Raw genomic sequence first — 18,954 nt, forward strand, 5'->3', positions numbered from 1 at the left:
TAAGGGTGTCAATGTTCAGAGCTGTTTGGTTGTAAAAGAGGTGAAAGTTCAGCTCACCTGGAGTCCACGCCGTCCAGTATCTTCTGTGACTGGCTTCCCATCACCTCTTGTTTCAGGTAGTAGAGCATTCTAACCCGCAGCAACACCCTGCACACAGACACAGCCCCGCCCGCGGTCACCACAAAGCCTCAGCACACACAAACGCTGAGAGAGCAGAACAGCTTTCACACGCACTCACGTCCGTAAATACACGCACGCACACACACACACACACACACACACACACACACACACAACACACACACACACACACACACACACACACACACACACACACACACACACACACACACACACACACACACACACACACACACACACACACACACACACACACAAACTTATGCATACACACAATCAAAATATCACACTCTCTCTCACACACATTCTCATTTTCCTCCTGGATGACTGAAATGCTGTGCCTAGCTCGTCACGGTAGATGACTGAAACACGTTGCCTAGCTCGTCACGGTAGATGACTGAAACACGGTGCCTAGCTCGTCACGGTAGATGACTGAAACACGATGCCTAGCTCGTCACGGTAGATGACTGAAACACGGTGCCTAGCTCGTCACGGTAGATGACTGAAACACTGTGCCTAGCTCGTCACGGTAGATGACTGAAACACGGTGCCTAGCTCGTCACGGTAGATGACTGAAACACGATGCCTAGCTCGTCACGGTAGATGACTGAAACACGGTGCCTAGCTCGTCACGGTAGATGACTGAAACACGGTGCCTAGCTCGTCACGGTAGATGACTGACATACTGTGCCTAGCTCGTCACGGTAGATGACTGAAACACGGTGCCTAGCTCGTCACGGTAGATGACTGAAACACGGTGCCTAGCTCGTCACGGTAGATGACTGAAACACGCTGCCTAGCTCGTCACGGTAGATGACTGAAACACTGTGCCTAGCTCGTCACGGTAGATGACTGAAACACGGTGCCTAGCTCGTCACGGTAGATGACTGAAACACGATGCCTAGCTCGTCATGGTAGATGACTGAAACACGGTGCCTAGCTCGTCACGGTAGATGACTGAAACACGGTGCCTAGCTCGTCACGGTAGATGACTGAAACACTGTGCCTAGCTCGTCACGGTAGATGACTGAAACACGGTGCCTAGCTCGTCACGGTAGATGACTGAAACACTGTGCCTAGCTCGTCACGGTAGATGACTGAAACACGGTGCCTAGCTCGTCACGGTAGATGACTGAAACACGGTGCCTAGCTCGTCACGGTAGATGACTGAAACACGGTGCCTAGCTCGTCACGGTAGATGACTGAAACACGCTGCCTAGCTCGTCACGGTAGATGACTGAAACACTGTGCCTAGCTCGTCACGGTAGATGACTGAAACACGCTGCCTAGCTCGTCACGGTAGATGACTGAAACACGGTGCCTAGCTCGTCACGGTAGATGACTGAAACACGCTGCCTAGCTCGTCACGGTAGATGACTGAAACACTGTGCCTAGCTCGTCACGGTAGATGACTGAAACACGCTGCCTAGCTCGTCACGGTAGATGACTGAAACACGGTGCCTAGCTCGTCACGGTAGATGACTGACATACTGTGCCTAGCTCGTCATGGTAGATGACTGAAACATGGTGCCTAGCTCGTCACGGTAGATGACTGAAACACGGTGCCTTGCTCGTCACGGTAGATGACTGACCTACTGTGCCTAGGTCGTCATGGTAGATGAACTGTCCATGCAAAGGGAAACATCTTGTATTGTTGTATATACTGTATAAATGTTGTCTTCAATGATACATACACATGCCCAAAATGGAGTGGGATAGAAAATATGCAGTCAGTACAGTCACTGTGTAGTTAGTCCCTGATGCAGTGACTGTGCCAGAGAGTGAGACAGTGTCTGTGCCATAGAGAGCGAGACAGTGTCTGTGCCATAGAGAGTGAGACAGTGTCTGTGCCATAGAGAGCGAGACAGTGTCTGTGCCATAGAGAGCGAGACAGTGTCTGTGCCATAGAGAGCGAGACAGTGTCTGTGCCATAGAGAGCGAGACAGTGTCTGTGCCATAGAGAGTGAGACAGTGTCTGTGCCATAGAGAGTGAGACAGTGTCTGTGCCATAGAGAGTGAGACAGTGTCTGTGCCATAGAGAGTGAGACAGTGTCTGTGCCATAGGGAGTGAGACAATGTCTGTGCCATAGGGAGTGAGACAATGTATGTGCCATAGGGAGTGAGACAATGTCTGTGCCATAGGGAGTGAGACAATGTCTGTGCCACAGAGACTGAGACAGTGTCTGTGCCATAGGGAGTGAGACAATGTCTGTGCCACAGAGACTGAGACAGTGTCTGTGCCATAGGGAGTGAGACAATGTATGTGCCATAGGGAGTGACGTACCCAGCCAGGCATCAATCAGGAGGTGGAAGGTGGAGGGTGGTGGGTGGAGTATGGTATGCCTGATCTGTGATAGACTGGCATACATTCTAGTCTCCCTTCCTCTCTTAAGCTAGAGTCTGAGAAAATCTAGTTTTTTAAAAATCTGTCTAACAGTGTGGCAGGTTAAAAGGTCCAGTGTAGATTTCTTCAGATGGTGTGTGTGGCCCTAGCTTTACACATCCAGTATGACACTAGTGGAAAGGGAGTGACATGAGAACACCCCCTCTGCAGGCAGAGCTGTGAGCTCCAGTGCTGAGGCTCAGGTCCAGGCCTCTCCCCTCCCTCCCTGCCTCTGAGGGGCTGTGCCCTGGGTCTCCCTGCAGCAGCTGCTGTTTCCTGTGGCTGTCAGCAAGGCCCTACATCACTCTTTCCCTCTCTCTCTTACACTCAGACAGACAGCCTGGAGTGTGGGAGGTATCTGACGGAGAAGGGAACCTCTCTGCCCCAGACATAGAGCTCATACATGCACATGAGTACTCACACACACACACACACACACACACACACACACACACACACACACACACACACACACACACACACACACACACACACACACACACACACACACACACACACACACACACACACACACACAGTCAGATACATAAAGGTAAACACACACCCACAATCACATGCAGATCATATATATGGCATGTATTAGCACAAGTCATACTGAGAATGTTACACATATCCCAACAGAACACAGGCCTCGTCAGTCTTAACCGTACATTCCTAACAGGCCAGTACTAGTAGCTACACAGTATTGAACACACATCTTCTAAATGTCATTATCATAGGACAGGGTTCTGGATCTGTGTGGGACAGGGACAGTAGGGGGCCATGCCTGTGCATGCCCCATCCCCACGCCAGTCCACATTCCTCCCTGAGGGGAAAACGCGGAGGTCAGCAAAGCCACAGAGTGTATCCCCGTTTGACCAGAGAGCCTCCCATCGGACGATCCCTGGCTTCAGCACTACTGCTCTGGGAACAATGGGGAACTTTCTGTGGAAGCCCTGCATGACTCTGTTTAAAGCAGGATGGCAGGAGACAAACCCCCCAAGCAACCCCGTTTAGAAAGACAGCAACCTAAATCTATTTACTGTAGTTTAACACATTTCACCATCATCTATTTGGCTAAGTTTTATATCTCAACAACCATCATCTCGTTGGATAAGTTTTATATCTCAACAACCATCATCTACATGTATTTGGCTAAGATTTATATCTCAACAACCATCATCTAGTTGGATAAGTTTTATATCTCAACAACCATCATCTACATGTATTTGGCTAAGATTTATATCTCAACAACCATCATCTAGTTGGATAAGTTTTATATCTCAACAACCATCATCTACATGTATTTGGCTAAGATTTATATCTCAACAACCATCATCTAGTTGGATAAGTTTTATATCTCAACAACCATCATCTACATGTATTTGGATAAGTTTTATATCTCAACAGCCATTATCTATTTGGCTAAGTTTTATATCTCAACAACCATCATCTACATGTATTTGATAAGTTTTATATCTCAACAACCATTATCTATTTGGATAAGTTTTATATCTCAACAACCATCATCTCCATGTATTTGGCTAAGTTTTATATCTCAACAACCATCATCTCCATGTATTTGGATAAGTTTTATATCTCAACAACCATTATCTCCATGTATTTGGATAAGTTTTATATCTCAACAACCATTATCTGCATGTATTTGGATACGTTTTATATCTCAACAACCATTATCTATTTGGCTAAGTTTTATATCTCAACAACCATTATCTATTTGGCTAAGTTTTATATCTCAACAACCATTATCTATTTGGATAAGTTTTATATCTCAACAACCATCATCTATTTGGATAAGTTTTATATCTCAACAACCATCATCTATTTGGATAAGTTTTATATCTCAACAACCATCATCTATTTGGATAAGTTTTATATCTCAACAACCATCATCTACATGTATTTGGATAAGTTTTATATCTCAACAACCATTATCTGCATGTATTTGGCTAAGTTTTATATCTCAACAACCATTATCTATTTGGCTAAGTTTTATATCTCAACAGCCATTATCTATTTGGCTAAGTTTTATATCTCAACAACCATCATCTACATGTATTTGGATAAGTTTTATATCTCAACAACCATTATCTATTTGGCTAAGTTTTATATCTTAACAACCATTATCTAGTTGGCTAAGTTTTATATCTCAACAACCATCATCTACATGTATTTGGCTAAGATTTATATCTCAACAACCATCATCTAGTTGGATAAGTTTTATATCTCAACAACCATCATCTCCATGTATTTGGCTAAGTTTTATATCTCAACAACCATCATCTCCATGTATTTGGCTAAGTTTTATATCTCAACAACCATCATCTCCATGTATTTGGATAAGTTTTATATCTCAACAACCATCATCTCCATGTATTTGGATAAGTTTTATATCTCAACAACCATCATCTCCATGTATTTGGCTAAGTTTTATATCTCAACAACCATCATCTCCATGTATTTGGATAAGTTTTATATCTCAACAACCATCATCTCCATGTATTTGGCTAAGACTTATATCTCAACAACCATTATCTATTTGGCTAAGTTTTATATCTCAACAACCATTATCTATTTGGCTAAGTTTTATATCTCAACAACCATTATCTATTTGGCTAAGTTTTATATCTCAACAACCATCATCTATTTGGATAAGTTTTATATCTCAACAACCATCATCTATTTGGATAAGTTTTATATCTCAACAACCATCATCTATTTGGATAAGTTTTATATCTCAACAACCATCATCTACATGTATTTGGATAAGTTTTATATCTCAACAACCATTATCTGCATGTATTTGGCTAAGTTTTATATCTCAACAACCATTATCTATTTGGCTAAGTTTTATATCTCAACAGCCATTATCTATTTGGCTAAGTTTTATATCTCAACAACCATCATCTACATGTATTTGGATAAGTTTTATATCTCAACAACCATTATCTATTTGGCTAAGTTTTATATCTTAACAACCATTATCTAGTTGGCTAAGTTTTATATCTCAACAACCATCATCTACATGTATTTGGCTAAGATTTATATCTCAACAACCATCATCTAGTTGGATAAGTTTTATATCTCAACAACCATCATCTCCATGTATTTGGCTAAGATTTATATCTCAACAACCATCATCTACATGTATTTGGCTAAGATTTATATCTCAACAACCATCATCTACATGTATTTGGCTAAGACTTATATCTCAACAACCATTATCTATTTGGATAAGTTTTATATCTCAACAACCATTATCTGCATGTATTTGGCTAAGATTTATATCTCAACAACCATCATCTAGTTGGATAAGTTTTATATCTCAACAACCATCATCTACATGTATTTGGCTAAGATTTATATCTCAACAACCATCATCTAGTTGGATAAGTTTTATATCTCAACAACCATCATCTCCATGTATTTGGCTAAGATTTATATCTCAACAACCATCATCTACATGTATTTGGCTAAGATTTATATCTCAACAACCATCATCTACATGTATTTGGCTAAGACTTATATCTCAACAACCATTATCTATTTGGATAAGTTTTATATCTCAACAACCATTATCTGCATGTATTTGGATAAGTTTTATATCTCAACAACCATTATCTATTTGGCTAAGTTTTATATCTCAACAACCATTATCTATTTGGCTAAGTTTTATATCTCAACAACCATTATCTATTTGGCGAAGTTTTATATCTCAACAACCATCATCTATTTGGATAAGTTTTATATCTCAACAACCATCATCTATTTGGATAAGTTTTATATCTCAACAACCATCATCTACATGTATTTGGATAAGTTTTATATCTCAACAACCATTATCTGCATGTATTTGGATAAGTTTTATATCTCAACAACCATTATCTATTTGGCTAAGTTTTATATCTCAACAACCATTATCTATTTGGATAAGTTTTATATCTCAACAACCATTATCTGCATGTATTTGGATAAGTTTTATATCTCAACAACCATTATCTATTTGGCTAAGTTTTATATCTCAACAACCATTATCTATTTGGCTAAGTTTTATATCTCAACAACCATTATCTATTTGGCTAAGTTTTACATCTCAACAACCATTATCTATTTGGCTAAGTTTTATATCTCAACAACCATTATCTATTTGGCTAAGTTTTATATCTCAACAACCATTATCTATTTGGATAAGTTTTATATCTCAACAACCATTATCTGCATGTATTTGGATAAGTTTTATATCTCAACAACCATTATCTGCATGTATTTGGATAAGTTTTATATCTCAACAACCATTATCTATTTGGCTAAGTTTTATATCTCAACAACCATTATCTATTTGGCTAAGTTTTATATCTCAACAACCATTATCTGCATGTATTTGGATAAGTTTTATATCTCAACAACCATTATCTATTTGGATAAGTTTTATATCTCAACAACCATTATCTATTTGGATAAGTTTTATATCTCAACAACCATTATCTGCATGTATTTGGATAAGTTTTATATCTCAACAACCATTATCTATTTGGATAAGTTTTATATCTCAACAACCATTATCTATTTGGCTAAGTTTTATATCTCAACAACCATTATCTGCTAACTTATAGGTTCATATTTCAAACCATTTCATTGGATGTAAGAGTTGTTTTCTTCTCCCCATCATCTATGTAGCTTTATATAAAATATAATACATCCCTGGCTGTAGTGTAATCAGTTTTTCTATCTGTCAATAAAAGATCAATGACAGCTATTAGTTTGTGTTAAAATCCCATTCTAAGGATTATCATTCAAAAGTGTAATGTATAATCTGATTCACGGTCATTATAGAGGAAAGCCACAGATGGAGAAGATGGCTGCTTCAATTTGTCTTAATTACAGACAGTGGTGTTGACGTGCAGGAGTCAAAACTCTGCTATTGACAAAAACATACAATTATGTTTTCACACAGGCGAGCTTCAACACACTGAAGCAAACTGAGGGAAATACAAAATATGAGACGTTTCAAAAATGTTCTCAACTCTATATGCGACAGAGACAAGAACCTATGTTTATTTCCAACATCAATAAAAACCAAGCTAAGACACATTGGAACAAACAACTTGTCTTTGTTAATGTAACTATTAGACAACAATACCATAAAAAAAACTAAAAGTGTACTGAATATATTTAATACTATAGGCCTATAGTACCAAGAGTAGCTTCTTACTTGTTGCAGTGGTGTTTGAGGTGCTTTTTGTATCCCTCATCCTGCAGCATGTGTTCTGGGTTGTGCTTCCTGATCCACTCAGCCTTCTGGATGTCAAATGTGCTGGATTGAGTCTTCATCTTCTTCCCCTTCCTGCCTCTGGGGACTGGGGTCGACAGACCTGAGGGAGGAACAAAGATACAATTTGTGGTAATGGACACCGGTTTATAAACCCACATTAAAAACATTAACAGTAAACCAATAGCACAGCGGTAAGGGGAAATGCCCTTTAAAGGAAGAATTCCTTGAGAGGAACCAGATTCTAATTTGTGGTTGGACCCCTGAGCTTTGGTCATTGTGAGCTTGTAACGTACCCAGGTGGTTCTGTAGTTCCTTGGTCTGTCCGTCCTCGGAGGGGGCGATCAGGTCCCACATGAAGCTCTTGATCTTGTCGTCACCGCGGTAGTGAACCAGACAGTAGGCCAGAAGGGCTCTGCAGATAGACTCTACATCACGCTCTGTCAGCTGCTTCTTAAAACGACCATGGAGCAGGATATCCTTCCAACGACCCCACCTGGACGACACAGGAGAGGAGAGGGTCAATACAGGAGACAAATACTGTACAATATAGATGGACAACACAGGAGAGCCACAGTACAGACACAATACTGTACAATATAGATGGACAACACAGGAGAGCCACAGTACAGACACAATACTGTACAATATAGATGGACAACACAGGAGAGCCTCAGTACAGACACAATACTGTACAATATAGATGGACAACACAGGAGAGCCACAGTACAGACACAATACTGTACAATATAGATGGCCAACACAGGAGAGCCTCAGTGCAGACACAATACTGTACAATATAGATGGACAACACAGGAGAGCTTCAGTACAGACACAATACAATATAGATGGACAACACAGGAGAGCCTCAGTACAGACACAATACTGTACAATATAGATGGACAACACAGGAGAGCTTCAGTACAGACACAATACTGTACAATATAGATGGACAACACACGAGAGCCTCAGTACAGACACAATACTGTACAATATAGATGGCCAACACAGGAGAGCCTCAGTACAGACACAACACTGTACAATATAGATGGCCAACACAGGAGAGCCTCAATACTGACAACACTGTACAATATAGATGGACAACACAGGAGAGCCACAGTACAGATACAATACTGTACAATATAGATGGACAACACAGGAGAGCTTCAGTACAGACACAATACTGTACAATATAGATGGACAACACAGGAGAGCCTCAGTACAGACACAATACTGTACAATATAGATGGACAACACAGGAGAGCCTCAGTACAGACACAATACTGTACAATATAGATGGACAACACAGGAGAGCCTCAGTACAGACACAATACTGTACAATATAGATGGACAACACAGGAGAGCCTCAGTACAGACACAATACTGTACAATATAGATGGACAACACAGGAGAGCCTCAGTACAGACACAATAATGTACAATATAGATGGACAACGCAGGAGAGCTTTAGTACAGACACAATACTGTACAATATAGATGGACAACACAGGAGAGCCTCAATACAGACAACACTGTACAATATAGATGGACAACACAGGAGAGCCTCAATACAGACACAATACTGTACAATATAGATGGACAACACAGGAGAGCCTCAATACAGACAACACTGTACAATATAGATGGACAACACAGGAGAGCCACAGTACAGACAACACTGTACAATATAGATGGACAACACAGGAGAGCCTCAATACTGACAACACTGTACAATATAGATGGACAACACAGGAGAGCCACAGTACAGACACAATACTGTACAATATAGATGGACAACACAGGAAAGCCTCAATACAGACACAATACTGTACAATATAGATGGACAACACAGGAAAGCCTCAATACAGACACAATACTGTACAATATAGATGGACAACACAGGAGAGCCATAGTACAGACACAATACTGTACAATATAGATGGACAACACAGGAGAGCCACAGTACAGACACAATACTGTACAATATAGATGGACAACACAGGAAAGCCTCAATACAGACACAATACTGTACAATATAGATGGACAACACAGGAAAGCCTCAATACAGACACAATACTGTACAATATAGATGGACAACACAGGAGAGCCATAGTACAGACACAATACTGTACAATATAGATGGACAACACAGGAGAGCCACAGTACAGACACAATACTGTACAGCAGTAACACTTAGAACAAGATGTGGTTGGTCTGGGCTGAAACTCAAGTCTGCACATCCTGTGGGTCCCCAAGATAAGTATTAAAGAACATTGTTATTTAGTATCAATGTTGGTTTGTATATTATCTAGCATAAGTGGTCCAGTCACTGTCACTGACCCGTATACTAGTAGGTTCTTCTCCACTCTGAAGCACTCTGTCCTGCCATAGCTGTTGAGGCGGTCGTGGGGCCGGCGGAGCTTGGGCTTGTCCTCGTTGTCACTCTCCCCCTCTGACAGCTCTGCCAGCTCGTCCTTAGTGGCACTGAAGGGTCGGGTCTGCTTCCTCACCCTCGGAGTGTCAATTACCAGGCTGTTCTGTTGTGGAATAGGAGAGGAACACACACAGATACTCAGATACTATTGTAGCAAATTTACACATGGCATTGATCTTATCTCCTATATAACATATCTCATCGCGGCCAGAAAGAGCAAGTTCAGTGTTTAAACTAAAGCATTACTTACTCTGCCATTGGCAGTGTCCATGTCAATCTCAGCCTTCTTGGCCCACTTGTCCCAGAAGTTGGGGTCGTCCAGAGAAATGTCTGTGCGGTTTCCGGATGCCACAAAACTGGCCTGAGAGAGAAGGAGACATTATATCACATTAAACCTTGATAATCAGATTCACTGTTCCTTCCTGAGTCTCCTTCAATGAGAAGTCTGAGTCTCCTAAAAGAGCTGAGAGTCTGTGATGAAGAGTGACATGAGAGTAGACAGGAGACACTGGTTACTACTGCTAGTCATGCAGAAAGGAAAATGATAGCAACATTCAAACAATGACCACTGTGTGGTCCTCTTTCAGTCACTGGTACCTTGGCAAAGGTAGATCCCCGTCCCTCAGACTCGATGGTGATGGTCTTGGTCCTGCGTTGAAGGATCTGGTCGATATCCTCCTCACAGAACTTGGCCCCCTCATCCTCATCATCCATCAGAGCTCCATACGCCCCTTTCCTCAGCAGGTCCTCGATCTCCTTCTTAGACAGCTGCTGCTGGGTCGGCTGGAGAGAGGGGAGGGGGAGAAGGAGAAACAGAGAGGGTGTTAGGGGAACTGATGATGGACTACAGTAGATCACAGACTGGACTATTTACACATTACATCCTTGTACACACAAACATGTGCACAACACATGCACACGCATTAACACCACACAAAAACAGACAGACACTCTAGTGTGAGAAACGCAGAGGAGCGAGACAGTTAGTTGAACTGAAGCTGAACTGGATCACATGCCAGACCTTTTTAAATCTTAAAGAGTAGCAGCAACCCCCAGCTGACCCATGGTGTGTTAGTATGCAGCTGGTGGTGATATATCTGCTCAACACTTTCTTCCTGATAGTCCAGCTAATCCAGAGAGAGAAACAGCTAAGCTCCTCCTACACACTGATGATGCAATAAGAGGATATCTCAAAGCTGTGTTCATTATATTGACTAGTCCATTTTCTACATTCTCATTTTGTAGAATGGACTTAACATTTTGTGCCTTTGGAATATATTCTGTCCCCTTGACTTTTTACACATTTTGTTACATTACAGCCTTATTCTAAAATGGATGAAATAATTGTTCCCCCTCATCAATCTACACACAATACCCCATAATGACAAAGCAAAAATAATATATATATATTTTGCTTTGCAAATGTATTACGCTACAAGTTTGGCACACCTGTATTTGGGGAGTTTCTCCCATTCTTCTCTGCAGATCCTCTCAAGCTCTGTCAGGTTGGATGGGGAGCGTCGCTGCACAGCTACTTTCAGGTCTCTCCAGAGAAGTTTGATCGGGTTCAAGTCCGGGCTCTGGCTGGGCCACTCAAGGACATTCAGAGACTTGTCCCGAAGCCACTCCTGTGTTGTCTTGGCTGTGTGCATAGCGTTGTTGTCCTGTTGGAAGGTGAACCTCCGCCCCCAGTCTGAGGTCCTGAGCACTCTGGAGCAGGTTTTAATCAAGGATCTCTCTGTACTTTGCTCCATTCATCTTTGCATCAATCTTGACTGGTCTCCCAGTCCCTGCCACTGAAAAACATTCCCACAGCATGATGCTGCCACCACCATGCTACACCATAGGGATGGTGCCAGGTTTTCTCCAGATGTAACGCTTGGCATTCAGACCAAAGAGTTCAATCTTGGTTTCATTAGACCAGATAATCTTGTTTCTCATGATCTGAGAGTTTTAGGTGCCTTTTGGCAAACTCCAAGCGTGCTTTCACTCTACCATAAAGGCCTGATTGGTGGAGTGCTGTAGAGATGGTTGTCATTCTGGAAGGTTCTCCCATCTCCACAGAGGAACTCTAGAGCTCTGTCAGTGACCATCGGGTTCTTGGTCACCTCTTTGACGAAGGCCTTATTCCCGATTGCTCAGTTTGGCCGGGCGGCCAGCTCTAGGGAGTCTTGGTGGTTCCAAACTTCTTTCATTTAAGAATGATGGAGGCCACTGTGTTCTTGCGGACTTTCAATGCTGTAGAAATGTTTTGGTACCCTTCCCCAGATCTGTGCCTCGACACAATCCTGTCTCGGAGCTCTACGGACAATTCCTTTGACATCATTGCTTGATTTTTGCTGGGACCTTATATAGACAGGTGTGTGCTTTTCCACAGGTGGACTCCAATTAGGTTGTAGAAACATCTCAAGGATGATCAATGGAAACAGGATGCACCTGAGCTCAATTTCGAGTCTCATAGCAAATGGTCTGAATACTTATGTAAATAAGGTATTTCTGTTTTTTATTTGTAATACATTTGCAAAACAACTCTGAAAACCTGTTTTTGCTTTGTTATTATGGGTTATTGTGTGTAGATTGCTGAGAAAAAAATAAATATTTAATCAATTTTAGAATAACACTGTAACATAACAAAATGTGGAAAAGGGGTCAAGGGGTCAGAATACTTTCCGAATGCATAGAACATGATACAGGTGCTGCAGTGTGTGTGTGTGTGTGTGTGTGTGTGTGTGTGTGACGGACACAGCAGACTCACCCCTCCTCCCGGCACGCTGTTCTCCCTGCCACTCATGCTCTGCAGTACAGCCTTGTCCAGGCCCAGTTTGAGGCTGGCCCGGTCAAACATCTCCCGCTCGTAAGAGTTCCTGGTGATCAGACGGTACACCTTCACCGCCTTGTTCTGACCAATCCTATGGCAGCGAGCCTGGGCCTGAGAATAATAGAAAATAACTTGGTTATGACCAGCCCAATACATTTTATATTTGTCCAATAAAAATTACTTCAGGATCAAGATCGTTGCTCTGCTATAATAATATAATATATGGCATTTAGCAGACGCTTTTATCCAAAGCGACTTAGTCATAAATACATACATTTTACTATCCAAGCTGTGTCAATTAAAAAGTTAAACTATTATAATAGGATATAAAAGACACTTCTCAATTCAAGGACTTCCTGAATTGACTGAATTGAAATAGAAAGTGACCACACCTTCGTTGCTAATTGTATTACAGTGGAGGCTGAAGTCACTTTAAATGTCTGTGTGTGTCTTTACCTGCAGGTCGTTCTGTGGGTTCCAGTCTGAGTCAAAGATAATACAGGTGTCAGCAGCAGTCAAGTTGATGCCCAGACCTCCAGCCCGGGTACACAACAGGAACACAAAGCGGTCAGAGTCTGGTTTGCTGAAACGGTCTATAGCTGCCTGACGCAGGTTACCTCTCACTCTGCCATCGATACGCTCATACAGGTACCTGAGGAACACAGGACCATGCAGGGTTGAAGTAGGATCTTCTAGTACACATAATTACAAATGTTCTTGTGTCACATCCAAGTATCATGAATGTCAACATTTACATACAGTACGACATCCATCACACACTAAGAGGCCTCCAATTGCCACACTATATGTCCAGGAGTTTTTGTCACCCACTGTAAAACAACATTCACTAGTTCTCTCCTTCTTTCCTCCATTCCTGTCTCTCTTTTCCCCTCTCTCTCTATTCTGCTCTCTCTCCCTCCTTTCATCCTTCCTCCCCCTTTCTCTGGCAGAGAACAAGGTGGTTTAGCACACTGATCAAGAGCAGCCTCTTTCCCAGGAGCCTTGGCCTCGCCTCACCCCACATCCTACCCCTCATCTTCTTCACCTTACACACCTCACCCCCTCACCTCTACAGTGACCCACTTCTCTCCACCCACCCACATACTCCTCTCCCTCTGTTTGATGTGGGAGTTCCCCGAGGGAGTCTGTGACCTGCCGCTGATCCCCGGCTAAGCCTTGTCTAGCCACTGAGCGGAGCACCGCGCCTTGTGTGTTTACACTGGTTTGGTTCGGGGTTTGAGTGCCAGAAAGAAGCAGGGAAGGGAGAAGAACACAGGGCCAGGCACAGGCTAGTGAGAGAAACAAGAGGAGAGGATAGAGAGAGGGAGAAGAAGAGAGAGGACAGAGATATCAGGAGGGAAAGGGAGGAAGATATAGAGAGACCACACAGACCAGGCCAGTCGCCCGCTTTCCTCAGCTTAGACGGGCTGCTGGGATAATATCCTTTTCATTTAGCGTGCAAACAGGAAGCTCATTAAGCCAGGAGATTTAGACCTTGAATGAAAGGGTCTTGGTACATTCTTCTGCTTCTGTTACACAGTCTTTATCATCTCCCTGCTCTGGGTAGCATTATGGAGTGATGAGCACTGGGGGCTTTAAAAGGCTCTTTCTCAGACAGTCACTGAAGAGAGAGGCTAATGCTTAGATATTCAACATTTCTCTTCAACTACATTCAATTTAATAAGGGAAAGTACTGGAGTGATTCAGCTTTTGCTGCACCGCAAACTGCTAGCTAGCTAACACCAGATAATAAACCATAAATACTTCACTTTGAAAATGGAGCTGAAAAATAGAAATTACAAAGTCTATTACCCTTTTAAGCATGATTCCTGTCTTTTTCCGCATCAGCCTAGCTGAAACTGCAGAGGGCGTTTATAATTCTACATGCACTGACACAAAGTAATAAACATTATATATCTCATCTCAAACTACCTCATCTCACAATATGAAATATCTGAGGAGAGAGAACCTTGATTTCCAGGCTTCTATTAGAGTGGAGTACTTGGGAGCATAGTAATACAAGGCGAGAAGAGAGGCAGGCAGCAGTACCTTCTCTGGATGAGGTAGTCCTCCAGGATATCCAGACAGCGGACCATCTGGGAGAAGATGAGGACCTTGTGTCCCCCGGCCTTCATCTTGGGCAGCAGCTTGTCTATGAGGACCAGTTTACCAGCCGACTGCACCATGGCCTGCAGGTGGAAATCAAAGGCAACAGGGCTGTACACCTCTCGGAAGTCCTCCAAGATCTTCTCCTCAGCACCTGGGAGAAATGGACAGGCAAATAAAGTCAGTGATGGTATCAGTGTTTCTGCTACAATTGTATTGTACAAGCAGGGCGGGCCCCCGTCTAATGCTGTTGCCACCAGAGTTTGGCTTCTATTGGGGAAAGACTGGATGACACTTAATCTGGTACCATGCTACCATTTTGACCTAATCTGTATGCAGTTCATATACAGTACCTACTTTAAGACAGACAGGAATAGCAACTCAGTCATGGAATCGATTTTGTACAATATGGTACTGGAAAAAAGAGGGTGGACCTGAGTGAGGTGGCGGTACAAGGAACTCTCTCTCTGGTCACTGGCTAGAAGGACCAAGCAATGACCAAGCAACTGAATGACCAAAGAGACAGCTCACACACACAGCTCACTGCCTTGAACTCACAAACCAGCATTGATGAAGAAAGGTACCATAACTACACTAATCTGTATGCAGGTCAAAGACAATATGAGAATTAGGACTATAATGCTTATCAAGTCTAACAACCCATATTTTGATTTGACATACTAAAAACTACTGGGTGGTTCGAGCCCTGAATGCTGATTGGCTGACAGCCGTGGTATATCAGACCGTATAACACGGGTATGACAAAACATTTATTTTTACTGCTCTAATTACGTTGGTAATGTCACGACTCCCGCCGAAGTTGGCTCCCCTGCCTGTTCGGGCGGTGCTCGGCGGTCGTCGTTGCCGGTCTACTAGAAGTTGGCTCCCCTGCCTGTTCGGGCGGTGCTCGTCGGTCGTCGTCGCCGGTCTACTAGAAGTTGGCTCCCCTGCCTGTTCGGGTGGTGCTCGGCGGTCGTCGTCGCCGGTCTACTAGAAGTTGGCTCCCATGCCTGTTCGGGCGGTGCTCGGCGGTCGTCGTCGCCGGTCTACGAGCCACCACCGATCACTTTTCCCTTTTCTGTTAGTTTAGTCTTATGAGTTGCACCTGTTCCTATTTGTGTTTTCTTGATTTGCTTACCTATTTAAGCTTGTGAAGCCCGACCTTGTTTGTGCGGGATTATATTTTGTTCACGTGTATTGTATCGGAGGTGTTACTGTGCATTTAAAATGCATTTCTCCGTGAACCCTCTGCGCCTGATTCCCACCTTCCCCTCCTAGTTATCCGTGACAGGTTTATAATAGCAATAAGGCATCTCGGGTTTGTGGTATATGGCCAATATACCATGGCTAAGGTCGTGCCTAAGAACAGCCCTTAGCCGTGGTATATTGTCCATATACCACAAACCCCTGAGGTGCCTTATTGCTATTATAAACTGGTTACCAACGTTTTTATTTTATTTATTTAACCTTTATTTAACTAGGTAAGTCAATTAAGAACAAATTCTTACTTACAATGACGGCCTACACTGGTCAAACCCGGATGACGCTGGGCCAATTGTGAGCTGCCCTATGGGATTCCAAATCACAACCGGTTGTGATAAAGCCTGGATACGAACCAGGGTGTCTGCAGTGATGCCTCTAGCATTGAGATGCAGTGTCCTAGACCGCTGCACCAATATGGAGCCCATATACTGAGTTTATCAACTCTAAAGCTGATCCTTTAGTTTTCCTAGCCCTCATTAAAACTGACACACACACACACACACACACACACACACACACACACACACACACACACACACACACACACACACACACACACACACACACACACACACACACACACACACACACACACACACACACACACACACACACACACACAGTCAAACATAAGCAGCTGTCATACCACAGGCAAAGGTTCACTAGGCTGGCCTTGTATGAGAGCACTGTGTCAAACCAGATTAACCAGAGCACAAGTACAACAGTGACATAAATATATTACAGCTAGGAGGGCAGGCAAGAGGTAGAGGGAGAAGAAGAGGAATGGACAAACACGGCAGCTTTTGGATGTGGGATGAACGGAGGGAGATGTGAAGTTAGTCCATTATCTGTTCCAGAGCCTCAACCTCCTGGCCTGCTTTCTCTGTTCTAGGAGTTCTGACACAGCTAGGAGAAAGATGGAGGGAGGAGGGTGGGTGAGAGAAACAGACAGCGCCATAGGGAAAGATAGTGAGGAATGAGGACGTCTCTGACTTAGAGATTTCATTCTGCCCCGGGGCTGCTATAGAGCTCTTTACTAAAGGTATGGGCGGGAATGACCCAAATCAGCCTACCCCACACGGCATACACTGTCCTTCCATATATCAAGAGGCTACATACAGCGTTCCACAACCTGGATTGTAGCAATATCACTGTTAGTACCTTTGATGAGGTAATGCTGGTTACAGCAGCTTCTGAGCTCCATCATGGTGTTGACCAGGTTGAGTTACAGTCAGGAAATTCCAGTCAATTAAGGAAGTAAACTGAAATTCCAATTCCAATTCTCTTTAATGCTTTTCAATGCTTTTCAATGGGGAATTGGAATTTGGTTTACCTTCTGAATTGACTGATATTTTAATGGAATTGACCCCAACCCCGGTTAAAGTTAGGGTTAGGTAGGGGTCAGGGTTAGGGTCAGGTAGTGGGTGTGTTCAGTACCTTTAATGAGGTAGGGGTGGTTGCAACACTTCCTCAGCTCCATCATGGTGTTGACCAGGTTGGGGACGTTGGCCTGGCCGACTCCTTTAGACAGGAAGGAGAAGTTCTTCTCTAGGATGGCTCTGTAGTACTTCTTCTGGATGTTGGTCAGCTCCACCTGACCACATTATATAGAAACATTCAATTATATAGGACAATACACAGAAACCACATCAGTCAGCAAAACTAAAAAAAAAACACAAAAACTCAATCTCAAGCACACAACGCAAACACGCACATACCCACCTCAATGATGGTTTCCTCCTTAGGAGCCAGCTTCTTCTCCACGTCCTCCTTGAGACGACGCAGCATCATGGGCTTCAGGATGGCCTGCAACTTCTGGACCTGAGAGAGACCGAGATATGCATGTTCATATATATGGACGCATGCATACGCACACATACACAGACACAGTTTACAGTAATATGTGAAGCTTTTTGACCTGAGACACATAGAGACAGAGACAGAGAGATGGAAGATACAGGTTAACATGTGGAGAGTCTGGAACGGGAACGCCCACTTTCACACACTCACGCACGCACCCACACACGCACCCACACAAGCACCCACACACACATGATTTTAACAAGAGGTGCTGAAGGATTAGCAGGATTAAGAGGGGTTGACCATGGGCCGGTCAGTGGTATGATTGTCAAACCAGTACAATACACTGAGTTTACAAAACATTAGGAACACCTTAGAAATCCTTCTTTAACATGTCTCCTCTCCTTCATCTACACCTGCTTTCTATGACATAGACTGACCAGGTGAATCCAGGTGAAACCTATGATCCCTTATTAAATCCACTTCAATCAGTGTAGATGAAAGGGAGGAGACAGGTTCAAGAAGGATTTTTAAGACATGAAGTGTATGTGCCATTCATAGGGTGAATGGGCAAGACAAAATATTTAAGTGCCTTTGAACAGGGTATGGTTGTAGGTACCAGGAACACCGGTTTGAGTGTGTCAATAACTGCAACGCTGCTGGGTTTTTCACACTTAATAGACTGATGAAGTCCATGAGGTTGATAATAGGGGTTCTAAA

General features: G+C 43.0%; 1 protein-coding gene across 1 annotated transcript in view; it reads right to left on the reverse strand.

The window, feature by feature from the left end:
* LOC118379852 (chromodomain-helicase-DNA-binding protein 9-like) overlaps nt 1–18,954 on the reverse strand; it is a 175,882-nt gene that overhangs the window by 24,965 nt on the left and 131,963 nt on the right. Inside the window, 11 exon segments of the mRNA XM_052515481.1 lie at nt 58–147; nt 7,758–7,917; nt 8,111–8,310; nt 10,154–10,350; nt 10,498–10,608; nt 10,845–11,030; nt 13,003–13,176; nt 13,522–13,717; nt 15,115–15,325; nt 17,872–18,028; nt 18,157–18,255. Coding sequence (XP_052371441.1) covers nt 58–147; nt 7,758–7,917; nt 8,111–8,310; nt 10,154–10,350; nt 10,498–10,608; nt 10,845–11,030; nt 13,003–13,176; nt 13,522–13,717; nt 15,115–15,325; nt 17,872–18,028; nt 18,157–18,255 — 1,781 coding nt within the window.

The sequence above is a fragment of the Oncorhynchus keta genome, unplaced genomic scaffold (assembly GCF_023373465.1).
Source record: "Oncorhynchus keta strain PuntledgeMale-10-30-2019 unplaced genomic scaffold, Oket_V2 Un_scaffold_275_pilon_pilon, whole genome shotgun sequence".
Taxonomy (NCBI): Eukaryota; Metazoa; Chordata; class Actinopteri; order Salmoniformes; family Salmonidae; genus Oncorhynchus; species Oncorhynchus keta.